This window comes from Hermetia illucens, chromosome 6 (genome assembly GCF_905115235.1).
Source record: "Hermetia illucens chromosome 6, iHerIll2.2.curated.20191125, whole genome shotgun sequence".
NCBI lineage: Eukaryota > Metazoa > Arthropoda > Insecta > Diptera > Stratiomyidae > Hermetia > Hermetia illucens.
Window position 1 is genome coordinate 86,064,093 of NC_051854.1, and position 26,476 is coordinate 86,090,568.

Below are 26,476 nucleotides of genomic sequence, written 5' to 3' on the forward strand. Positions count from 1 at the left end.
CGCAACAACCGGTCTCTGGTCTAGTTCTGCCTTAATAAGGAACTCTAGACAACCCGGTTTTGCGCCGAAGTCCACAAATTCAATATCCCTAAAAGCTGTCTGGCATCCTGACCCACGCCATCGCTCCATTTCAGGCAGGGTTTGCCTCGTCTTCTTTTTCTACCATAGATATTGCCCTTGATTTTCCGTGCTGGGTCATGCCCATCCGTACGGTTTAAGTGACCCGCCCACCGTAACCTATTGAGCTGCATTTTATCCACAACTTGACGTTCATGGTATCGCTCATCGCTACTGTGATAAAATTTTGTTGTTGTTTCCGCTGGGAGCGGAGTGAGGTGGCGGTGTGGTGTTGCCATTATGATAACTTTTTGGCAATGTAAAACTTGATTTCTGACATTACTCCGGAGAAAATATCAAAAAATTACCTTTTGTACTATGACGTGGTTAAGTAGGAATTTTACCCACTTTTGTTACCTGTTATCTGTCAAACCCACTACGACGCAAAGTCTGTAGTACGCAATTGCTCGTATACCCGTGGGGACTACTATGACGTAGGTCTGGGCTATTAGACTGCAAGGCAACATCCAGTTATCAAATCGTTTGACTTCTTAATGACCTGACGGAAATCCTCTGAGGGTACCAAAATGGAGCAGTTTATAGCCATTTTTATCATATTCGCGTTCTATGTCGCAGTTTTTGCCATCAGACCATCAGTTTCTTGTAGAGAACAAATATCAATGAGCCCCATCCGGAAGGCTCTTGCGAGTTCCTCCGTCTTTCCAGTGAGGGTACCAATATTTAACGTGTCTTGATGCCGTTTATGCGTCAAGAACCCTTGTAAATTTCGTGACAGGACCGGGACCCATCCTGTCGCGTCTCAGGTGAACGCTTTACATTTTTTCCGAGCCTTTTTCTTGGGGTTTTCTTGGTTGACCTGTCGCGAGGTCTGTCACCAAGAGGTAAGATTCAGCGCAGTGCAACTATACGTTTTTTTTGTTACTGATCTCAGCAAATTTGTTTTTATTTTACTCCTTATCTTTTATCTGGCTTTGGGACCAACATACTATGTCAATAACATGGCGGAGTTAATGTTAATAATATTACATATTATATATAGAAAACGTATTACATCTCGAATGGTTCCAAAAAGCTTTCCCTTTTTAAGTGAAAAAAGAAAGAAGACATAGAGACACAACACACTTGTCTTTATTTATTTTTGGTGGCCCTTAATTCTGATAGGATCCTTTGGGGTCTAAAACTAATCATGTAGTCAACATTTGGCGGTTATGGTGCTTTTATATAAATAACAATTAATGATAATGGGCTTAAATGCTAACATCTAAAAAACAATTAATTCTTTTTTACTTCGCGCTTACTATGTAGGTCTATATTCGAGGTTTGATGAATATCAACTTCTTGATGGTAGCCTTCCTGTGCTGCAATACTGTTCGAAACTTCATGACCAGCGATTAAAACATTCTTTTGGGCTTGCTGAGCAGCTAATGTGGCCTTTTCAGCGGCCTGTTTTGTGCCTTCATAGTCAATCCGAGCTGCGTGCAGTTGGTTCTCCAAAGCCTTTAATGTGGATTTGCTTTCGCCGATCATAGCCGATTGTGAGGCCAATTCTGCGGCTGCTTCGTCTGCTGCTTTTTTGGTTTGCTCTGAAACTAGTTTGGCGCTATTGAGAGCAGCTGTGAGGACAGATATGTGGTTCTTAGCATGTTGGGCGGATTCTTCTGCATTCGATGCAGCTTTCTTGGCGAGCTCGAGTTGGGAGATTTCTGCTTCAAGGATGTGATGAGCTTTATCGGTCTGACTTTGTAGATTCTTGAATAGAACTTCTTTGCCAGCGAGAGCAGCATGGGCTGTGGCTGCAGCTTGTATAGCAGAGTGAGCTAGTGAATTTTTAGCGACGAAAGCAGCCTGATTGCCAGCTGTTCGCTGGCTAACAACAGCAGACTGGGCTTTGTCTGCAGAACCTTGGGCTATGGACCGTAAGCCACTTCCAATACTGTAGCCTACGTAACTTTCTTCTATTAGATCAGCATCAGTGGGCTGGTAGTATATTCCGTCTCCGCCTTGGTTAGCGGTTTCAATCTCTACTTCGGCATATCGCTTTATGGGTCTCCAATCACTGGTCGCATGTGAAGAAGCTGCGAAAATAAAAAAAATCAATGTGGTTTGCAGTAAGCCTAAAACCTTTCTTTTGGTACTTTTCTGCCTAGGATTAAGGTGGTGCTAGCGGACCTTTTTCTACACTTAGGCAAGGTTAAACAATAAAATATTCAAATGGATTCTGAATCTGAATTCGATTTACCAAAAAGTGTTACAGAGAATATGTAAAATAGCAGCTTCATATCAGTACTGTTACGTGATTATGTTGATAGTCAAATGGAACTGTTGAATGTTGCTTCAGACGCTTCCTCCACTGTTATTTATACCCACGGAAATTGTCTCCAATAATTATACAGATGCCGAACCCAAGTCAACTGGGAATTCGGATATGTGTTTCTGGGTTGATAAAATGCAGAAGAGTTTTTTCTTCAGATGATAGCAAGTTGGAAAATCAGATCCTTATGTAACTAGCATTTGGCGACTTTTTCTTGGGTCAGCATACGGACGAACATGCGGTCTCTCCATTAATTGTTACAGAAATAAAGGTTGAATTATATAAAGTTTTGCGATGCAAAATGTATCAAATCAATCTGAATATTGTTATTTGAATCTTCGCAAATTTAAATGCTTGCATCGATCGATTTTAGATGTTTAAAGTATCTTTGTTTTGTTTATCTTTTTTTTTGTTTTCATTCGCGAGAAAGTGTTCATTATGTGTGTTACACCTGTTCGTTGCCATTAAAAATGCATATTCATAATGCCTTTCAATTGAATTGATTTTGAAGCTTTCAAGTAATTTTTTAAGAAAAAAAGGGAAGTCTTTTACTAAACGAAGAAATATCAAAGCTACAATCTTAGCATAAGTTGGTTTTCAACGCTGAAAAAGGTTGTCATAGTATGGCCAGTGGTAGTTTAATAAGAAGACTTTTTAAGAATATCCTGGATTAACAGGCATGACCGTTAGCCGTTATGCTGTGGCGGAATTGCAAGTCATCAGGAAATTCAAAAGGATACCATGCTGGGAGTCAAAAAGTTTTGCTATCTTCCAGTGATTCACTAAGTACAATTGTTGGTTAGTCCCAATACCCATTCTGATCTCTGCAATCTAGTCCCATGTAAATGCTCCTTTGTGATGAATCTTCGCTTCTTCTTGTCTTTCAGTCTTTGTCCTGTTCAAAAGCGGGGTCGGCTCGTCTTGCTCAGTTTCGTCATTTCGCTCCATGAAAGGCCAAATCTCGATGGAGTCGCGACGTTTTCAAATCATCATCCAGCTTATCGTGGGTGTTTGAGGTGGGGAGAGGCAAAGTCTCTGAGCACTCAGACCCTACTGATCCATTGTACTCGATTACCCCGTCTAACGGAATATTCCGGATTCGTTTATGTATCGCAGGATTTCCGTTAGTGGGTGTGATACTACCCGTTGCAGTTGTAGCACATCAGTACCAAAAACCTGCGTCCATAGGCTGGGCAGTCACATAGAAAATGTTCCATGGATTTCGCTTCCTAAGTGCAGGTATCATCTTGGAGAATTCCTATTCTGAACATATGTCCAGTTAGTGAATTACGGTCAGCCAGAATGCCCACAATATTCTGCAAGTCTTCCTACTTTTTGACAGGATAAACTTTGGTTTACGCATGTTCGGTTCTGGCAAAAAAGGTTTGGGGTTTTGAGCAGCAATAAGGCCCACCAACCTGTCATTATGGGAAGTTTGTTCCCAGTTTGTGAAAGCTGCATGAGCTAATGCTACTGACACTTCAATTGCTAGTTCCGGTCCGGGCATGAGAGAAATTGGATTGGATTTTGCTAAATCGTTCGAGATTTCATCATCCTCCAGACCACAATGACCAGGTACTTAGAGTAGTTTCACCGTATTGAATCTAATCTACATTCCTGAACGATTTTTGGAGTGATCAAAGGACTGCTCAAAGCCCTCAATGCCGCTCGACTATCGCTACAGACTGCGATGCGCCTGACGTTCAACCGCTCATCCAGGTTGCCGCCCTTAGGATCCCATACACTTCAACCTGAAACACCTTTGTGTATTGTCCCAGAGAAAAGTCCACTTCCCGTTTTTATTCGATAGGTAGACTTCTGCTCCAGAACCCTGTTGTGTTCTTGAGCCATCGGTGAACGGGACAAAGGCTGAAGAAAAAGAAGAAGAAGAATTAGTCTACGAGCTGCTCTTATTGCAATTCAAGGGCAAGGCCAAATTGATTAATGCATTCAGAGCTGGGCCGGATATTGTGCTCATGGCACCGGTGATACCTAGACACTCAGTTCTTTGGAGGGCGAAATTTTTTTTTGTTTCACCTTAACCCACCACATTACGGATGCATGAGCTAACATCAGCTTAATGACAGCAACATATATCCATATTATTACCTGAGGCCTAAGTCCCCCATGTCGAGGCGAAGATCCGCCTACACAGTCCATAAGCTACGAGGGCTCGTTTCATCTTTGCCTCTACATGTTTGTTACAAAGAAGTTTCTCGTCTAGAATAAGAGATTTCACTTCTTTGGAGTTGAAGGGTTGTACCCCTCATCTCTGGAAGGCAAATACCATTCAGTTTTCTCCTTTTTGTAAATAATATCATTGTAGTGTTATTTGGATTTCCTGAAAGTCCACGCCTGAGACACCAACTCTCAATCAAATCAATGGCGCGCTAGCATAACCACGTCATCCACATAAGTTTAACCGTATATTGGCAGATTTTGCAGTTCGCATAGTAGTGAGTCGATCAACATACTCCACGGAAGTGGCGTTAGCACAGCTCCTCGAGGACAGCCTTTCGTCGCTTCCTTTGTTAGGTAGCGATCAACACCCACTTCACCACACAGCAATCTCTGCGTTAGCATAGCGTAGAACCACTTAATTAAAGTACACCATGCTCTCTGCCAGCCTCGTAGAGCTTTTGGAAGGGCGCACAGTCAAAAGCCCCTTCAATGTCCACGACCACATCCATCGCGTATTCGTCTTACAGAGTTGCGTCTTCTATCTTTGAAACCAAAGAATGAAGAGCAGACTCACAGGATTTTCCACGTTGGTTAGCAAGTTGGTTTTCAATTAATGGATGCGATCTTAGCGCTTTCTCGCGAATGTGATGCTCAACCAGTCTCTGCAGACATTTCAGTGAAAATGATGTTAAGTTGGTTTGCCTAAAGTTTTTTGATTTGGATAGTTATCTTTCCCAGGTTTCGGTATGAAGGCCACCTTAACCTTCTCCCAAGAGGAAGGCATGTAGCCCAGAGCAAGACATCCACGGAGAATATTTCTTATAAGTTGCTCTAAGTGCTCCATACCTTCCTTCCAAATGATACCAATGTTCATTGGTAACAACCTCTCTCGCAGTGTCCCGATTCCAAATTGCAACACTTTCGTGTTGAAAGGTTTCCACTCACTTCTGAGAGTGGTTCTCCCGGGTGATGTACTTTCAAGAGAGTCTGTATAGACTCAACTCTGGAGTTAGTGAAAGTATCATCCGGTTTTCTAAGAGAGTCCAACCTGGCCGACTCATCCTTATTAAGGACTCTGCACAGCATTAAAATCTCCCTTTCATCTTCCAGAGTCTCGTTTCGAACGTTTTACGATCCTCTTATACTCACGCTGTGAGTTTCGGAAGTTTAACCAGTCTTTTTTTTTGCTTTTGCAGCACGATTTAGAAGAAGTCTGGTTGATTTCCTGAGTCTTTGCAGTTCTCGGTTCTACCATGGAACCGTTTTACCGTTTTGGTCATATGGGTCGCGGATATTCTCATTTCGGATGTAATCATGGCATGGCAACAAGGCGCTGTTAATTGCCTTTTATAGTCGACCTACACTCAGAACTACAGAGAGTGGCGGGACTAACGAGCTTGCGGTCAATTTTGGATTTCAAGCATTCGTTGCTGCGTCGATTATAAAGAGTACCAGTTGTGGAACGCCACCGACAATGATAGTGGCAGTTTCATTGGCACCAGTCTTGAAAAATTCTGTTTTATTCAGACTCAGTTTGAAACCGTATTACATGAGGCGATGATTCCATTTCTGAACAAGTTGCTTTGTTAGGACGCTAGGAAAACCGGATAGGCATAAAGCATAAAGGTTTGATTATGCTTTAGATTAAGGTTGAAAAATTCAACAAGCCTTCACACGACCTCCTCGCGGTGGCCGCTGGAAATCGTCTTCGAAAGGGCCAAGAGTATGTAGGGTCGGGCTAGGAGTAGGCTATTGCAACTGGGATGAACCAAAGCAACAGCTCGGGGATGATTTTTCCTGCGCTGGAAAAGGTGTTAACATAATCTTAAGCCAACGTAGAACGGCATACGCTTAGGGTTGCCTGATCATTCTGGTGTTTGATTTCTAGTATGCGGATTCTGAATACTTTGGGCACCTTAAATTTCAAATAAGACCCTTAGCCTGGTGGTTGACTAGTCAGGGTGAACATTTTTCCCGGACTATTCGTGGGACCAAGACATGGATCCCAATTGAACAAACAAATACAAAACCGATGACAGGAGAAGAAGAGATGGTGATATCAAGCGCATCATCGGACCTCTGGTAACGAGGTGGCGGATGGGGTAGTGGTTTTCAACTTGGAAAGCGAGTACCAGCCATTGTACTCCTAACCCGATACCGTTCATGTTGGGTGTTACTCACTGGAAATCAGTGAAGAAGAGGAGGTCCTCTGGAGAGCCAGTACCAGAAGGCCACATATATTCTGAGCAAGATTGTGAAAAATTAGGAAACCGGTACTGTCGGCGAGCGGGCTGTAAAGGACCTTGCTAAATACCAGGCGATTGATGAAGAATACAACAACAAATACCTTGGGGGACTAGTAAAAGACGAAGCCCACCCACTTTAAAACTATTCGATCTCAAGACGAGGTTGAACGGCAGCACAAACAGGTAAGCAGCAACAGCTGGCCGACGAAGCACGAACTACGAGACATTTCAGCGACGTGGTCAGGAGTTACTTACATGCGGCGGAATTACTATCCCCTAACGGCAAACTGGTGCCGTAGGTATGGACGAGTGTTGAGGCTAGGCTGTCAGAGATGATCACTGAGCATTTCTTCAACAGCAAAGGTGAACAGGAGTACTCTTCTCATGTTTCGATTCCTCTGAGGTGGTCTGTGGGCTCCATGTTACAGCATACCGGGACTTTAGCGCAGCTCAGAAATCAACAAACGAGGTGGTTCATTCTTTGATTTTGTTATTAACGCAGATCAATCAGTCATAGTACATCAATCTTCCATTTTCCCAGTTCGAACAACTTTGACAATTAAGAAGAGGTCCTTGCCATTAGCCTACTTACCGACAATAGGATTTGTAAGGTAGAGAACTGGACAGTGTCTGATCAGAGAATCTTCTCAGATCAGAGTTGGACACTTTTCAGTCTAAATCCAGCCGCAGGGGTCCTCAATCCGTGTAGCGACCCAGGAAAATCGCCTGGAGCAAGTTTGGTCAAGAACAAACTCTCCAGGGTGCAAATTGATAAGATTGACAAGACAGACATACTGCTTTGGAAAAGGCATTTGAAACGGCCTTCAAAGTCAATGTATTATAACAAGAAGACATTGCTATCGTGGTGGAATGCAGACCTGTCCAACCTCAGGAAGCTGAACCGGGAGATGCTCGACATCTGCTACATGCAATAATATTGGCAGCCATACAAGGACTGCCTGAAAAAGTACAATTCTGTCATCAAGACTGCCAGGAGGCAGTTCGGATTGGATTATTGTCAGAACATTGAAAGCACTGGAAAATCTACGAAATTAAGTAAGATTCTGTCCAAGGAACATAGGAGTCCATCCTTTTTTAAAAAATCGGAACCCTTCTGGACAAAATCTTCTGGTGAAATCGGGAGCTGCTGGTTCAGATACACTTCCTCACTAGCGAGGAGTACTGTGAATCTTCGGCAATAAGTATCGGTTCAGTGAGCACCTTTCAGGTCGTGTCAAGTATACTAAAGTGGTCGGTACGCAAAGGGCAGCTCAGAGTCTTCTTTCCCTCTGCTGATCAATGCAGTTCGGCATTAAGTGAACAAGGTTTTCGCAAATAACCGATTTTTCGGGTGACCAGTTTATAACTGAGACTCTCGGAAATCCATTCATTTCGTCGACTAGGCTCTGCCAGTAGTAAGCTTTGCTCTTGTTTATAGCGCTGCGGAGTCTATCACCACCGCACAAAATGTCTCCCAGCACAACTGTACCTGTACCAATGGCTGCGGTGAATCTCCCGAGTCTACCTTTGCGATATTCCACGGGCAGGGAGAACGCCAGATTAGTGTGTATTGAAAGATAACGTCAACCACTACGGGCGAGATGATGGACGTTTCTCGAGAAGTTCTCTAGAACTCGCTTTTAGTGATAACAAATTGTATAACAATTTATTAATTGAACATAGTATAACAAGTAACAACAATTTGCCTTAAATCTACATAAATAAATCCTATCCTAACGAAGTCACGACTAATGTATTGCATACGCAGGGATGTGATAATGCGGGTCTACTACTACGGTTCGCGGGTGAAGTACAAGAGAAGCTTGCTCTCCTAGCACGAGGGCATTGCGCTGGGCCTCCTCTGCAGCGGCTGAGGCTTCACTAGCAGCTTTCTTAGTAGCTTCAAAGTCAATGTGAGCTGCCCTCAGTTTCCCTGTGATAGTATCCAAACGACCTTTCGCTTCACCAACCATGGTTGTTTGTGAAGCAAGTTCAGCTGCAGCTGCCTTGGCATTCTCTTCTGACCGCTCAGATGCTTGTTGAGCATTGTTCAGAGCAGCTACCAAAACAGACACATGGTATGCAGCCTTTTGTGCAGCATGTCTGGCCGACGCTGCTGTCTTTTTTGTTAACTGCAGTTGACTGATTTCGTGATTGAGAGCATTTCGAGCGTTCTCTGTTTGCCTTTCAAGACTGTGAAATAGAACTTCCTTTCCGGCAAGTGCAGCAATGGCTGTTGCTGCCGATTGAATAGCGGACTGAGCCAAAGTGCTCTTCGCTATAAAGGCGGCTTGCTGAGCTGCAATGTTTTGGCTAACGACCGCCGAATGGGCTTGGTGGGCAGATCCTTGAGCAATGGACCTCAAACCGCTTCCTATGCTGTAACCTTCTTCATCATGACTATCGTCCGAGTCCGTTCTATGAATACTCACTTCTGACACCTGATCATTGCCATCCACTTCTGGCGGAGCCTGGTCATATTGAATTTCAGCTTCTTGTGCCAGACCTTCCAAGTGTTGAGCTGGGAACTGTGAACTTGCGTCCTCTTCATTTCCACTCAATCCTTCAGGTTGTGGTATGGGAACTTCCTTGTCATAAGTGTATCGAATGTCTTGCGGGATAACAGAGCTAAATTTGAAGCCATATCCCATTTGCTGTGCGGGAACATTTGCTAAAGATCCATATTTCCTTACGATAGTATGACTTTGTGGTAGACTTGCTTCGACGTCTTTTTGATCATTTTCTTCTAGTGTGGTGTCCGCAGTTGTAGCCGCATCTTCCGTGACGTGATCGCCTAGTTCAGGATTGCTTTTTTGATACCCTCCGGAAGCAGCATCTTCTTGTAAATGAATCTGATCTGCACTAGTCTCATCAGATAGTTGATGAAATTCATCTCCACGGTCATTCGCCTGAACATTTTCAAAGTTTCCCGTTTCACTATTGTGGTCATATCGTTTCCCATGGGCTCGACGAGCTGCTGTGGAATGAATAACTACTGAAAAAAGATAAACAAATTAACGAAAAGTTTCGACTATAAATCTGTTACATTACCGCATAATGGGACCAGGAAAAATATCAAATAAATATTCATAGTGTGACAACTGGTTAGTAAAGCGAGCCACCAGTAACGGCCAATTGACGCTTCTTGATTGATACTATCATCGCGGGTCAATCCAATTTATACTATGATCAGCAAATTTGGAGCTTCAGATTGTAGCCTGGTGCATTATATAACTGAAATGAAAGGCATTTCCCCAAAATTTGTTGGAGTGCAACCAACTATTTTGTAAATTCTCGTAGTCATATGAATTCTTTATGTGGAGTTAGATATTTTCAAAACTATACAAATAGATAGCTCCTTTTGGAACCTTTTATTTAGCCCAAGGTAATGCAAATCATACAACCTGGATCTTAAATTATTCGTGCAGGTATGCTGAAGCTGCATCCACTGTAAAGTTAGAAGTTGAGACGTCTTTTATGTTTTCGGTTAACTGTCCATCGATGGTATCCATCACTATCCTCATCGTCAAGCAATAATTTTCCACCTTCAATCCGAAGGAAGTAGCGGTTGAAAATGATCGGTTATAATGCACGGAGCCGTTGCAGAAGTGGAGAAAGATGCGACCATTCGCAGTGCGTAATTGGACCTGGTTCCCCCAGAAGGAGAAAGTTTTCTATGAGCTGCATTTGCTTCTTTTATAATGATATCGGAACTAGTTCACTCAAGTTGGATCTTTCTGTGAACTCCTAAACGATCCGAAACGAGAGGTTGAGAAAAATTAGATATATTGTTCACGTACCGAAAAGATATCTTTTGTTCAGGTGGATCATCTTACTTTTATGAGGTCGACATCTACGAGTATGGTTGCCTCTATGGTTTTCTTTGTCGTGACATTTGATTTCCTTTTTCTTGACGGGGAGAGGAGAACAGCTTCCTTTTAGGTTTCCCTATCTTCCTTCATTGCTTTGTCAAAAATTCGCTATTTTTTCGTTTTTTACTAAATAGCACCATGATGCTGGTCTCAACTTGCATTTATACGCTTCCTAGAAATACGAATTGATCGGCACCTTCAATGCTCTACCCATTAATGCAGATATGGAGAGTGGGATGATCTGTCAGACTGAGCACTTTGGTTTTATTGGTATTTATCTTAAGTATGACTCTATTTGCCTCTCTTTTCAAATTCAGAGCCATTTGACAAGGACCCATGATCTGGTGAGGGAGTAAAAAAATGTCAGCCGCATAGTTGAACCCCTCCACGTCCTCCACACAAGGTAACATTACGAACGTCACCGACAACAAGAAGGAATAATATCGGTGATAAGATGCAGTCCTGGAAGGTTCTGCTTTGGACCTTAAATTCCTCCGAGATCCCTTAATGCAGCATGTGACATTTTGCACCATGATATGTCGCTCTGATAATAACTATAATTAATTTCTCCGGAATGGTCCTCCTGCATAGAGTATGCCAGATACAGTCTTCACCCTATTATCTTTGTGAAGACAGGGGATACGCAGATACTCCTGAAATTGTCACGCTCAAATCGGATGCCTTTCTTTTGCAATCTTAACGATCATCCAATTCCTCTACTCTCTGGAAAAGGTCCTAGTGGGAATTGTAGCTGCAGCGATGAATATTTAACTTAATAATATTTAATATTTAGGGAGACCTTTGAGCCCAGTGGCTGCACTCCGTTTGAGTGTATTGATGGTCGGGAGGGTGGCGGCACATTGGAGGCACGAACTACGAGTGCATCGCGTGGTGAATTTGCCTTTGTCGACCCATTCAACTGGCGCTGACACAACTGACGGCCTGACAGAAGGCCGGCGCAGAGTGACAACTCTCTCTCTCTCTCTCGATTTAACCGTATGCGCGACTGGCTCATATATTGCAGAGTATATCATAGCACCGCGAAGTTTAATACTTTAATTAACTGTGTTTTGACCAGAATATTATTAAGTGGGAAATTTTGTCTTAATTCTAGAGAAAGTAGTGAATTCAGAATTATATAAGAGGAATTTGAAAAAAATAGACGCAATTCAACGCAAAAGTCCTGATCATCATCAACGGCGCAATAACCGACATTGGGTCTAGGTCTGCCTTAATAAGAAACTCCAGACATCCCGGTTTTGCGTCGAGGTCCACCAATTCGATATCTCTAGAAGCAATAAAGGAATTCATCGTTCCATCTTAGGCAGGGTCTGCCTCGTCTTCTTTTTCTACCATAGATATTGCCCTTATACACTTTCCGGGCTGGATTATCCCCACCGCAACTGGTTGAGTCGGATTTTATCCACAACCAGACGGTCTTGGTATCGCTCATAGATTTCGTCGTTATGTAGGCTACGGAATCATCCATCCTCATGTAGGAGGCTAAAAATTATTCGGATAATTCTTCCCTCGAACGCAGCCAAGAGTTCGCTGTTTTTGTGCTAAGAACCCAAGTCCCCGAGGAATACATGAGGACTGGCAAGATCATTGCCTTGTATGGTCACATTTCGAGCGGAATAGTTTTTGTAAGCTGAAATAGGCTCTGTTGGCTGACAACAACCGTGCGCGGATTTCATCATCATAGCTGTTATCGGTTGTGATTTTCGACCCTAGATAGGAGAAATTTTCAACGGTCTCAAAGTTGTAGTCTCCTATCTTTATTGCTTTCGTTTGACCAGTGCGATTTGATGTTGTTGGTTCTTTGGTTTTTGGTGCTGACGTTGCCACTTTGCCACGTTGTCACCATGTACTTCGTCTTGCCTTCATTAATGTGCAGCCATAGATCTCGCGCCGGCTGCTTGATCTGGATGAAGGTAGACTGTATATTTCGGGTCGTTCTTCCCATGATGTCGATATCGTTAGCATAGGCCAGTAGTTGGGTGGACTTGAAGAGGATGGTGCCTCTCGCATTTACATCGGCATGGCGAATCACTTTCTCCAGGGTCAGGTTGAAGAGGGCACATTATAGGGCATCCCCTTGTCTTAGACCGTCGTTGATGTTGAATGGTCTCGAGATTGATCCTGTTGCTTTTATTCATTCTAGGCACACTAGACAATACTTTTAACGTACCGAACTATCTCTTACGGATATTGAGGGACTATCTGAGGGACCGCTCCCTGCTCTATGAAACACTAGAGGGTCAAAGGTGGATGGAGGTCACGTTGGGGGTAGCACAGGGATCCATCCTAGGGCCGGAGCTCTGGAACGTTACCTATGACAGTCTACTTAAACTCGACGTGCCAGAAGAGTCGCGCCTGGTAAGCTATGCAAATGATGTCGCAGCGCTTGTCGAACAGGCGCAAAGCAGACTCGGCATATTGATGCGACGGGTCACTACTACTACACTACACTACACTACACTACTACACTACTCAAAACCGAAGTAGTCATCGCGAATAAAAAGAGAATTCCGACCCTGCATCCCATATCTTTCGGCGAATCGATAATCGAGTCGAAATCAGCGGTGAAGTACCTCGGGTTGACTTTTGACTCAAAGATGAGCTTTTCTGAGCAAATCAAAGCAGCAGCGAACAAGGCTGCGGCTGGAGTTTTGGCGTTAAGTAGGCTAATGGCAAACATTGGGGGTTCTACGTCTAGCAGGCGACGTCTCCTGATGAGTTCAACACAGTTTGTCCTGCTCTATGGCGCAGAGGTATGGGCTGGCGCTCCTAACAAGGAGGTATATCGTAAACGGCTCGCGCAAGTACAGAGACGGGGAGCTTTGCGGGTGGCGTCTGCGTACCGCACTGTCTCTGAACCGGCCGTGATGGTGATCGCGGGAGTGATCCCCGTTGCCCTTCTTGCTAAGGAGCGTCAGGCCATATACAAGCGCAAGGGAGATGAGCCAAGGGAGGTGGTTCGTCGCGAAGAACAGAAATGCACTCTTGACGAGTGGTAGCTCTCGCGGCAAAATGAAACTAGAGGCAGATGGACTGTGCGGCTCATCGGCAACTTAGGTGCGTGGCTGAATCGGAAGCATAGTGAGACTGACTATTTCCTTACCCAATTTATACGTTGGCATGGAAGTTTTCAGTCTTAAGTTTTCCGGATTGTGTGTTTTGCAATGGAGTTGTGGACGTCGCCCACCACACTTTTTTTCCTTGTGGAAGGTTTGATGGGGTTCGTCAGCAGCTCTATTTAAAAACGGGGGATCTCTCTCCAGACAACATTGTCGAAGAGATGCTGAGGACTGCTGACAGGTGGAACCGTGTTGCCCATTACGTTCGGTCCCTTCTCGTTGCTAAGAAGATAGAACCCGACCGGTGGAGGAGCCGGATTGCAGCGGGTTCATTGAACTGACAGTTCCCTTCCTCCTCTTCCCTACCGTTGGTGAAAGGAATTCCCCGATCTGTAGGCTCCGCAAGGCGGGAGAGTTCGGGGACTAGGCCGAAGTAATGTGACAAACGGTTCCAGGTTAGCTCTCTGACGATAAGGAGGTGTTTAGTTGGTAGTCCGACAACGTACCGAATCGGGAGTCCAACACTGTGTGCGTAAATGCATTCACCTGCGCTATCCCAAAAAAAAAACATGCTGTGATAGGCGACTTTAAATTCGTTGAAAAGATGGCGCAACTGATGTCCATATTCCAATAGTTTTTCCTTCGCTTGCCTTAGAGAGAAAATCTGATCCGTTGTTGATTTGCTTCGAGTGAAGGCTCTTTGGTATGGGCCAGTGATGTTCTGAGCGTATGGGGCTATTCGGCCTAGCAAGATACAGAGAATATTTTATAGATGGTACTCAGCAACGTGATACCTCTATATCTCTCACCTGATTGTCAGAGGGGATTGTAGTTGGTGTTGTAATTCGAGTCCGGAGCACTATGCCAACGAGATGGTGATCCGAGTCTATATTGGCCCCTCTAAATGTTCTGGCATTCATCAAGGCTGAGGTGCGGCGGTGTTTAATCAACACGTGGTCAATTTAGTTAAAAGTGGTTCCGTCTGGAGGGGTTCACGTATGTTTGTGGACCGCGCTCAATTATTTAAAAAAAAATTTCTAAAATGGTGACCCCGACGAATCGAATGTATAGTAAGCGCTATACCGCAACGGTTAGTGTTTTACACCGATTTGATATGTTTGTAAATGCGTTCCGGTGCATAGCACGCAATAAAGGAAGTTGGCGTATTTCCTAGGTTGACCAAGCGCTTCCACACCATCCATCTTGACAATGATTTCGCGAATACGGTCAAGAATGCGTTCGAAAATTTTCATGGTATGGTATAGCAACCGGATCGGACGGTAACATTCTGCTGGACTACCTTTCTTTTTCCATATTGGAACTACTTTCCTTCTACTTTCCTGAATAATTCGATTGACGAACTCACTGAGCGGCAGTGTTGAGTCCCAGCTCCAGACCTCAGATACGATGTCTTCAGGTCATGTTGCTTTCACCGATTTCATTCGTTTTATTGCTTGCTCAACTTTAGTGGCATTGACAGGTGGAATTGCTCCAAATGTCGGCAGTGCTTGTGGGAAACCCTCAAAGATGGCATTTCCTTAGTCGGCCTGTCGCAGGACCTGTCACCAACAGAGATCAGGTAGGATTTAGCATAATGAGATAACTCCAGACATACTTTATTTATGTCTTTCTAATTATTTTATTTTTGTTTTGCTGAGGATAGTGCAAAGTATTTTGTCTCAAATCCTCCTACTTTATCTGGGCTTGGGACCAGCACGCTCCCCCCTCCATCTTCAATCCCGATAAAATGTTGGTTGAAAGTGTTGCAGAGAGAGAGAGAAGCAGGAGGTCCTCAGATTTAAAAAAAAACCCTTTTGTAATACCATCACTTTTTAAATAAGGGAGTTGGAAAGAAAAGACCTCCTGCGGTTTTTCACAATTTCTTTAAGGGTGGAGTTCAAAATTAATGGGGTTGAAAATTAAACCTCTTCCTAAAGAGCCTTACATAGTCAATTATAATAAAAGAACAAATAAGGTAGCAGATTTTTTATCTTCATGACATGTAGATTATCATAAACCCTTGTCCTTGGTCAACATATTATATTATATTTATCATCATCTGTCGATAAGATTGCAGCGCTCTTCTTATGTGATTGAAGCTTAACCTTGACATCTGATTGTTATTTATTTGCAATGAAAATTTCGTTTTCTCTCATATATGCAAATGTGACCTATGTGAGTTACATAAGTCGATGCTCCTGCTTCATATATTAATTTATGTAAATTTTATTTAAATTTATTCAAACAGAATATTAAGTTCCTAACAGTGACACAGGTGATTAACGTTATTTTAATCTATCTTAAAGTATTGAATGTTTATGGCAATGCAGACTAGATACTTTCTATGCTTTTAATGAGTTCTCCGTACTAGAGAGATGTAACTCACCTGCGTTTGCTAACAAGGCATGTGTGGCAACATCAGCCGCGTTGGAGGCGTTTTCATGAGCTTCGTGAGCCGCCGCTGAGGCTTTGTTGACCGCTTCCTTCGTTGCTTCGAACTCAACTTGAGCCTTCTGCAGACGGCTGATTGCTGCTGATAGACGCGATTTTGCCTTATCCACCATAGATACCTGTGAGACGAGTTCAGCTCCTGCTTGTTCTTCGGTCGCTTTGGAGTGTTCAATGGCTGTATTGGCATTACTCAGGGCAGAAGATAACAAGGCAAAATGTTTTTCTGCGGCCTCTGTAGCCTCTTTGGCTGCATCTGCAAAATTCTTTGCTAGTTGATAGTGCTTGATTTCGGCCTCGAGAGCATGATGGGCATTCGTGACCTCTTCCTCGAATCCATGTAGAAGAATTTCCTTAGCCGCTAATGCAGCATGGGCTGTTGCAGCTGCTTGGGTGGCTTGTTGTGCTAAGGTGCTTTTGGCAATGTAGACTGCCTGTTGGACCGCAGCATTTTGCTTAGCCACGGAAATGTGAGCATTGTTTGCCGATCCTTGAGCGATTGACCTTAATCCACTTCCCGCGCTGAAACCAAGCTCTTTATAATGATAGTCAGAATCAATGTGGACAACATCACGGTCGTATCTTCTTGGTGTTTTCTGAATCTTTTTACAGTCACAATGAATAAGGCCTGCAACATATGAATTGTTAAAGGATTATAATAGAAAATGCACCAAACTTGCTTTAAGAAAAAAATAATTTTGTACCGAAAAGTGATGTAGGATGGACCTAAGTACAACACTATCAATTTGGTATTGCTTGGCTTCGTAAAATTTGATTTTTTTGTGGTTCTTTGAATTCTCACCTACAACCGCTACTAGTAAGATAAAAGATACACGCATGATGAAGACTCCCTCTTATCTACGGGTTCCGAAGCTAAATGAGAATTGATTATATTTTGAGTTGATACCACGAATTTATATAACTTTTAATGCTTTTGCAATATTCATTTCGTAAATGGGACTTTGTTGCAAGGTGTGAAATGAATATTTGATAGATGTTACATTTCAGGTTAATTTGCAGCGCGATAAAAAAGATCATTCGCGATTGGTTATCATTGTAAAGTGGGTTATACATATGTATGCATATTAAGTGATGAGGTATGCTGACGGTGTTTATTAGTTTTTACTGCATTTCCCTAGTTTTTCTATTGTTTTCTTTGGATTTCTCGGAACGAAACCATATAATACATGGAAATGAAAAACAAAATTCGATTTCGGATTCAAATATTTATGGTCGGACAATTATCCTGCTAGAACAATTAGTGGTGACTTTAAGCAATATCGTTCAGAAAGAGTTGGTCAAAACTGTTCCATTGTGCTAACTTAATTCCACACGATCCGTGATAGCATCTAATAATATACACAACAGTAGAGATTTTAACAAAGGTTGAATTATCCAGGGTATGGAGAGGAAAGGGCAAGGTCCCCCCTTCCAATCCCAACTTGTGGCGGACACCTTCTTTAAAAAGTTATGTCACATAAAAGGAGGTTCTTATAATATCATAATAGTGGGACAGGGAATCCTCAGCCCGCCTTTCTGTTTGCGGCAACAATTTCCTTAACAATATGTTGCAATGTCTGTCTGTCTTTTTTTCCCGAAGACACTGGTACACATGTTCCAGCGTGTGGGATTTTTACTCACTAAAGCCGCCCCCTAACTTCTGTCCTCTTCCCCGCCGAACCACCACAAAGTATTTCGTCGCGGGGTGGACATGGCCCTAGCCTCTTCCATCGCCCATCGATTGCATTCGCTTCCTGTGCCTCCCTTAATCTGCACTGAATTCACCTTACCATGGCGTTCACTGCATTCCAGATCTCTTGGCATTTTTCCAATTATATTTTCCGGTGCTAGTGTTCCTCCCAATGTCTCCTCTAGGCACTGCCTTTCCTCAGCGAATCTAGGACAATGGAAAAAACATGCTCCAGGTCCTCCGGAATACCGGAGTTGGGTCAGCTGTCCAGCTTAAACCTATAGAGGTATTTACGGTAACCGCCATGGTTCGTGGGAAACTGCGTGAGATCATAGTTTATCTCACCAAGCGTTCTCTGCTTCCACACCTTGATTCTGAGAATCAAACTGTGGGTCCATCGACCCTTTTTTGCGTGTCCCCACCGTTGCTGCCACCTGCTTAAGGATTTCTTCCTTTCTGCGTTTTTCATTTGGAAATGAGAGGAAGAATCGGGTCCATCATAGATACGTGCCATCTCATCGGCCAAAATATCGAACGGCATCACTCTGGCTATTGCATAGGCCACTTCGTTCGAGATTGTTCTATAATCACAGCACACTCTTAGGGTATGGGCAGTATAGAACTCACCACTCTAGCTATAAGCAGTCTAGGAGTGCATCGCGGGCCTCCAACACGCCTTGTTGCAAACATTTTGTAAGTGCTGTTCTGAATTCAGCCTCACATCTATTCCCCATTCTGATACGAGCAGTAGTTTCCTTACGCTGCTTCGAGATAAGCACCGCCTCTGTTTTATCCTCCGAGAGTGTAAGACCTGCATCTTTCAGCTACTTCTTTATGGCAGTGAATGCTTCGGATGAATACAATTCCACATCCGCCAGATCTTTTGCAACAACAATCAATGCTATGTTATTGGCGTAACCCACTATTGTGGCCTTGCTAGCAACTGAGACATTGAGGACATCATTATACATGATGTTTCACAATAGGGGTCTCGGCACAGAACCCTGTGGAACACCCGCGGAGACAATGTATTCTTTGGTTCCATTGTCTGTGTCGTACCAGAGCTCTGTTAAGTAGCTGTCGACTAGCGCAGTTAAGTAACTTGGTACACCAATCGCCGCCAATAACCCCCTTATAAGGTTCCAATTGGCCGAGTTGAATGCATTTTGTACGTCAACGCTAATCACAGCACAACTTGCTAGTGCCACCCGTTCCGTGCATCGAATTTTCAGCTAAACCAGTGACCAGTTTAATGGCGTCGCCCGTTGATTTGTCCGTACGGAAGCCGAATTGTCGGCCTGATAAGCCTCCCAGACTTTCTACAGCCGGGAGCAATCTGTTGTAGATTATTCTCTCCAATATTTTGCCCATAGTGTCCAATAAACATATAGGCCTATAGGAAGATGGTTCATCAGGCGGCTTACCAGTTTTAGGCAACAACATCAACCTTTGTTTTTTCCATGTCTAAGGAAAGATTCCCTGCGCCAAGCATGCTTCGAACAACTCTATGAATATATCTGCCTCGACTTAACCGCAAATTTCCGGTACTTTTTTCTTCGTTACTGGGGGTATTATAGCCACATCTAAAGACGTATGTAGACTGTAACTCCTTGTGTTCTTCTGAGGGAACAAACTCAGAACGTTTTGCGATCGCAGATCAACCTGAAGTTCTGCTCATTTTTGGACGAGCAGATTTCCAACCGCTTGATCTGGTCTTCAGGTCAAAGAGTATTGCCTGGTGATGACTATGGGAGTACTGTTCACTGATGTTCCAGGACATATCACGAGCTAATGAAGGACAAACAAAAGGCAGATCCACAACACCAATCTGTCCAGCATGTCCTCGAATTCTGCCAACGTCAGTCTTGGAAGAGCATAGCAGCTTAAGACCTGTGGATTGCCTCATACATTCCTGTATGGCTTGGTCCCTGCATGCCCACAATGGCATAGTTCCGGTAAACCCTCTGCACTTTATTTCCCACTCGTCTGCTGGCATTGCCAGTGCTGATCTGAATCAGTCTAGCAATGTCCTGCCTTAGTGAGCCCCGCCGACGTTCCAGACGAATTTTCCATGGTGGATCTCTATGGTCACTCAAACCAATAACACGAAAGCGAATCTTCTGACTGTGCAATCTGATAGCCGTAACTGCACCACAATACACAAGTGATTGTAGTTGCGGCAGCGACATATCAGCACACTGCCGAAATGCAATCTCATCATTGATTTGAGATAGAATTCCCGGAGTTGCTGGAGATGCATAGAGCCTGGAAATACCTGGTCTATGCAAAGAATCCATATCCAAGGCCGGGGATTGTGTCGCTGCGAGTAATAAAGCGGTACTGGTCTGCGACTCGCTGCACAGTCACGTGCGCGAATTGCGGGAAACGCTCGATAAATCTCTGGTGCAACAAGGGGCGGTAAGATGTTGTACCCGCCCCTGCCGTTATTTCGTAGTAGGAGTGGATGATGAAGAGGTTCATCTCTTCAGTCCATTTCATTCGCTGCCTACGCGAACCTGCTGAAGTGGTCGCCACAGATTGTGGCGAAACAGCTGCAGCAGGTGGAGCTGTGCTCCTGGTCGTCATGGCGCCTAGACGTCGAACTGCCCCACAACTAATGGTTTCGACGCCGTGCTGTCGGGAGCCCGACCCTGTCATCAAGTCAGACGACTCCCGCCGGTTATACGTAGCGGACCTTAAATTTCTTCTCCTTGTCATATATGGATTTGCATTTTATACCTAACTGCCAGGTGTGGGGATAGCTTCCTCAGCGAGTAATCTGCAAGACTGCGAAGTTGCTGCACTTTCCTGACCTAGCCCCTGAGACGCTGCGGTGGCGTACAGCCATTCAGACTGAAGCTATCCATCCCTCCTCCTTTCGCAACCGGGCTTGGGACCGGCTTTGGCGGAGTTATTAATTATTTTTAATATTTTACCGTAAGAAATTAAATCTTAAATTGAATACTTTGCTTACCCTTAGGAGCCGTTATTAATTAAATTTACAAAAAAAATGTTTAGTTTCAATGGTTTGCATAATATTCGGCGAGTAGAATATAATTCAAAAATCAGAGTGTGCCAGTGCTATTTCAACTTTTGAACGCTACAAACTTTGAAATGTATAACTAACAAGTTCTGTAATCCGAGTCTAATGTGGATTTGGGACCACACCTTTCAAATAAAGTAAAGAGGTGCTAAATGGATAATAGTGGGTAAGATTTGGGTTGCATCTAATGAAAGAAAGTTAAGTTGCTGCTGCAGATACGAATTGAGAGTGGTATTAGCAATATATAATAGTAAAGGACTAGTGTAATATATGTGTACATACTTTCACTCCACTATGTTGTGTACTATTTTCCGATACGGTGCGGTTTTACTTGTTTCCATTATAGCTATTTATTAGATACCTTTTATCCACAGTGTTTCGCTGCAAAGCAAACCTTTAATTTGTTTGCCAATTTTGTCAGATATTCATTTCTTTTCAACCCAGCAATGGGATATTCATTCAGAAGTTGCAGTGCCCTTTGTCGTCTATTTATCATTCATTCGAAAAGGGCAAAATAGGAAGGAAATCCAGTTAAATATTGTAACTAGGTGGAGAAGTAGAAAGCTTAGCGTGTGGTGCGGCAGGATTCGTGGCATTTGAAATTTATTTCGAATGTCGCGAATACCAGCGGACAGATGACGTCACCGGCGCTCTACTCAGTTCAGAACTCGCTACAAGAGTGAAGAACAGAGTAGGTGACGAAAAACGTCAGATAGAAGTAAAAAAATAGTTGGTTGGCAGTCACGGTGAAAGGAAAGATTTTCGTGCAGAAAGAAAACAGTTACATACGGAAATCAGTATTATTTCTAATATCTCGGAGTTATAGTAAGAGTAATTTCTTGTAATTGTGTATTGAACTTTGCAACATACGAAAAATATGTCAAAAACCTATTTCGAATAATAAAAGAATAAAAGGTTAAATACGAGCTCCTAAATTTGACTGAGAACGCTTATAAGCGTATGCTTAAAACTATAGTCGGAGGAAGAGCCTAATGGAACAAACTGAGGAGTGTTGTAGCGTTAACATAGCTTCGGAATCGAAAAGTGGAAATAAAATCTCAGCTCCGCGAAGACCACCCCGAAAATTTATGTCCCACGTGAGCTATAGAAGTCCATCTAGTAGATGATGTCAGTAGAGGCAGAGGTCCATCAGGCCGGTAGAAAGTTTAACGAAGGAATACATATTGAAGAAGGCTTTCCGCATGTTTGGTTAGGCGAGGGTAAAAAAGTGGAAATGGGTAAGATAGTCCACACAGTCAAAGTTTTTCTTAACGGAGTGGGGCAAGGGCAAGACAATCATAGCCAGCGGGGGACCAGATCACGGAGTGACACGGGTTAAATAGTGTTAAGGAGGGTTTGACAGAGTCAACGTTAGGGAGGTGCGTAGTGTGAAGCCAGTTACGGTGAAGACGTGGATGAAGCTCAGAGATGATAATAAATCGATGTGGGGAGACAAGGAAAGTAGAGAGTATGAGATTATTTAAAAGAGTAGAATATTGTGGGGCGTTGGCTGAAGTTTAGGGTTAAATCATTAATATAGCGCCAGTGATCCACAGTGGATAAATTCCACTGTAGGGACATACAGTCTATTAGGTGAAGATGTAGAGGAAAATAAGCTCAATGCTATGACGCAAAACTACCAACAGCAAGTGAGGAGAAAAGGAAAGTCGTCGATGAGGGATGGAAATAATAGCAGACCCAAAATGGATCCTTGTGGGAGACTAGAAGGGGGGGGGGGGCGAGATATGTGACCATCAAAAGAAAAAACTGCATGAACGTTTAGAGCGGTTGGAGGCAAGCCATTACAAGGCAGTGATAGGAGAATATTAAGTAAGGTTAGTTTGGATGAACTATCGTGTAATTTACAGAGCTAAAGGCCAACGATATATATAACATCACAGGGTTATGTTCTTCTCATGAAACGTACTATAGGGAATTGTATTCCCAATGATTAATAATATTTGGGAATAATCGATGAAGCGGATGAGTTGTCCGCAGAAATTCAATGAAAGCTTTCTGGATAAATTTAATTTCAGATCGGGGGAGATCATCGTTTTCTTTCTATTTTGCACTCGGAGCTACCACCTTCGCTCTTGAGACGGAAGACACCAGTTACATAGTCTACACAACCCTGCTTGCTACCGTTGCGACCCTAATCGGGCGTTGAATGGAAAAGAGTCAGTTTTGCATTTCATGTACTCACCGTCAGATATAGTTATTACTCACCCTTTGGTGGAGTATTGCGCGCTAACCACACCTACGCATCATTGTACCCGGTCCGCGTTTCAACTCCCCCAACTCCCTCCTCTACTGATCTGTGTCAAATGCTCTTGGGGCGAACCCAGTCATTCTGGAAGAGTCGGTTCCACTGCATGGCGCAGACAGCAATACGATTGCCGTTCTTCCTTAGTGTGCGACCTATTCACTGCCATTTCTGCTTCCTTCGTTTGAAATAGTATCAGACCAGCGTACTTCGATGATACGCCGCAGACAGGTGCGACGTTTTCAGATTTTAGACAAGGCTATGGCTACCGTTGGCCCAAACTACGCTTCTTAAATATACAAATTGATCGAAGCTTTCGCTAATCTACCCATTAATACAGACAGAGAGGGTGCGATGATCTGTCAGACTGAGAACATTGGTTTTGCTCGTGTTCCACTCAGTTGATCAAGTTCTGATGCGTTCCAGTGTTATTTTAGCTATTATCTTTGCGACTATTTCTCTGATTGCCTTACTCTAAACGCTTGTACTTCTTTGGAATCTTAACAATTATCCTCTTCTTCCACTCTCTGGGAAAGGTTTCGAATTCCCAGGATTTCCGTACGAATGGAAAAAGCACATCTGTAGAACTTGCAAGAGTAGCGATAAATAACTCTGCGGGGAAACTTTCGAGCCCTGCGACTTTACTTCGAGTGCATTGATGGCCGGGATGATTCTTCTTTTCCGTGGAAGTACAGTTTATATCTGCATGTTACGGTGATTAGCCATTTCATCCACAACAAAAGGAACTTCAGCGGATGTGACAAGGTTTAAATCTGTAATGGAGTGCTTCCTTCCACCTCTTCAGCTGTTCGTCATCGTAGATGAAAAATCGGCCATTAACATTCTCCAGAGGACCATCAAAAGATTTACAACCACATGCAAGTTCTTCCGTGATGCGGTATACACTTCTGAAATCACCAGGGTAATAAAAAATTCTCTTTTATTATGACTGATGGAGAAGCGTCTACAGGATCGTAGTAGCGGTAAAAGCACTAAGAGACCTTTAGATGTAGAGCACTAAGAGACCTTTAGATGTAGCGTTAAAGCACCGCGCCTTGAAGGTATATTAAACAAAGCCCTCAAGGTAGCTGTTAAGTGGAGAGCGGGAATTTTTATGGAGTTGTTAGAAGGATGCTTGGTGGATGGAATCTTTCTTGGGGTATGGAAATTCCACAAGGCTCTATAAGAGGACCATCTTTCTACAGACCTATATGTATATTGGACATTATAGGAAAAATGTTGGTGCTGCTATAAGGAAGTGGCTAAGAGGTGTAGGTGTTGCACTCGCAGTGAACAAAGCGGAGGTAGTACTTATGACGAAGCGCCGGAAGGAAATTACTGCTCGCATCAGAATGGGGAACTATATCGTCATTCCTAAACCACCAAACAAATACCTGGGAATGATGACAGATGCGGGGTTGAACTTCAAGCAGCATTTAAAACATGGCTGATTAAGGCATCTAGTGTTAGCATGGTCCTACCAATTTTGATGTTGGGTGATGCATCTAGGATGTGAAAAACGCCGAATGAAGGTTTCTGATGGGACATGACGGAGACTGTAAAAGTTTGTATGTGTTTAGACTGGACAGCTGATCCAATTACCCTCGCTACGACGGTATTCTAGAGGACTCGCAGCATGTTTTCTCCTTCTTAGAGGAAAGGAAGAGATTAGAAACGTGGATTGGCTCTCACAATGGAACATAAAACCTAGGAATTGTCTGCTGAACCAACACCAACAGCTCTACTACAACCCCATCTCCACCTCCACATGGTGACCACTGGGAGCTCTTTCTTAACGAAAAGCTGCAGACGAAGAAGGATGAAGGCGAGTCTCCCGTGTCTGAAGACCTGACAAATTGTACCAACTGGTCCTCCAGGTTCGGGTTGGGTAAGGCTGACAACCCTAATCGGAAAACAACTTGTTACGAAGCCACAACAGGAGCCTCGGACTGGACGGATAATACAACGACGAACCCGGCAACGAAAAAGAAATAACGATTTGTGCATTTTCTCATGGAACGTGCGCTCCCTGTACAGAGATGAAGCTGATGAGCAGCTAGCCGATACCCTGCCCCAATTTAGGGCTGATATAACAGCGTTGCAAGAGATGCGATGGACAGGGACCGGTTTCCTGGAGAAGAGCCACTACACCATATATTATACCGGTCATCCAGTAAACCATATGCTCGGAGTAGGTTTCTTAGTCAGCCAAACCATGAAACCTGCTTTTATCGGCTTTGAAAATATAGGTGACAGGCTAGCACTCTGCGTTGCGAGGCAAATTTAGAAATATAAGCCTCATTAACGTTCACACCCCTACAGAGGAGACTGCAGAGTCGGAGAAGGATACCTTCTACGAGGCAGTAGAACGAAACGTGGAAGTTTTTCTCGAATATGATATCAAAATATCATAATACTTGGAGATTTTAACAGACAAGTAGGGACGGAGCCCGTATTCAGGCGATACGTTCGCTTCCATAGGTTACATCAAAATACATGATAACGGACTGTTGATTATTCAATTAACAATGCCACACGAAGTGGTTGTTGGAAGTACCTGGTTTGTGTAAAAGGCGGTCCACAAACAAACATGGGCCTCTCCAGATGGGACCACTTTCAACTAAATTGACCACGTGCTGATCAAACGCCGCCATTTCTCGGCCTTGATGAATGTCAGAACATATAAGGGAACCAATATAGACTCGCAATAACCGCAGTCAACAGAGATCCTATAGATGAAGCATCAACAAATGATTTTCACAACCACTTGAAGAACGTTAGCATAAATATGGCCACAAACATACTTGGTCCCAGCCGCAAAAAGAGTCGGAACGGCTGGTTTGATGATGAATATAAGCTCGCAACGAAACGAAAGAATGCTGCATACTGAGTAATGTTGTATTTTCAGAGAACGCGGGCACGCACGGGAACTTACCACGAACTCCGTCGAGCGGAGAAGCGACTTCACAGACGAAAAAAGAAAGCCTGGGGGAACCAACAGATCTGTGAACTCGAAAAGTACAGGGAGCAACCGCACCAGGCCCGAAGGTGGAAGTTTTACCAACAAGTCATCTGGATGAAGCCTTATATACCTCGATGCTCATCCTACCGAGACAAAGAGAGAAATCTGATTTCCGACAGAATGGGCATATTGGAGCGGTGGGTTGAGTATTTTGATGAACAGCTGAACAACTTAAATATCGGCGAGTTGGAGGCCAACTGAAAACGATGGACAACTACTGCCACCATCAAGTATAGAAGAAA

The 26,476-nt window shown here is 43.6% G+C and overlaps 3 protein-coding genes across 4 annotated transcripts; all 3 read right to left on the bottom strand.

Annotated features, from left to right (window-relative positions):
• Positions 1-1,184: 1,184 nt before the first annotated feature.
• LOC119659623 lies at positions 1,185-2,424 on the bottom strand. Its single transcript, XM_038067823.1, has 2 exons — positions 2,318-2,424; positions 1,185-2,153 (listed from the first exon to the last, which is right to left on the bottom strand). The coding sequence occupies exons 1-2, from the start codon at positions 2,355-2,357 to the stop codon at positions 1,351-1,353; spliced, it is 843 nt and encodes a 280-aa protein (XP_037923751.1). The 5' UTR covers positions 2,358-2,424; the 3' UTR covers positions 1,185-1,350.
• A 6,059-nt stretch (positions 2,425-8,483) lies between these two features.
• On the bottom strand, positions 8,484-9,958 carry LOC119659635. 2 transcript variants are annotated; one of them, XM_038067834.1, is made up of 2 exons: positions 9,868-9,958; positions 8,484-9,811 (listed from the first exon to the last, which is right to left on the bottom strand). In XM_038067834.1, exons 1-2 carry the CDS (start codon positions 9,905-9,907, stop codon positions 8,565-8,567), a joined length of 1,287 nt encoding a protein of 428 aa, XP_037923762.1. In that variant the 5' UTR covers positions 9,908-9,958; the 3' UTR covers positions 8,484-8,564. The 2 variants fall into 2 exon arrangements, with proteins under 2 accessions (XP_037923762.1, XP_037923763.1); XM_038067835.1 differs by having other exon boundaries at positions 8,484-9,808; positions 9,868-9,956.
• Positions 9,959-15,978: 6,020 nt separating this feature from the next.
• Positions 15,979-17,106, bottom strand: LOC119659607. The gene is made up of 2 exons (XM_038067778.1): positions 17,019-17,106; positions 15,979-16,844 (listed from the first exon to the last, which is right to left on the bottom strand). Exons 1-2 carry the CDS (start codon positions 17,053-17,055, stop codon positions 16,111-16,113), a joined length of 771 nt encoding a protein of 256 aa, XP_037923706.1. The 5' UTR covers positions 17,056-17,106; the 3' UTR covers positions 15,979-16,110.
• Positions 17,107-26,476: the final 9,370 nt, after the last annotated feature.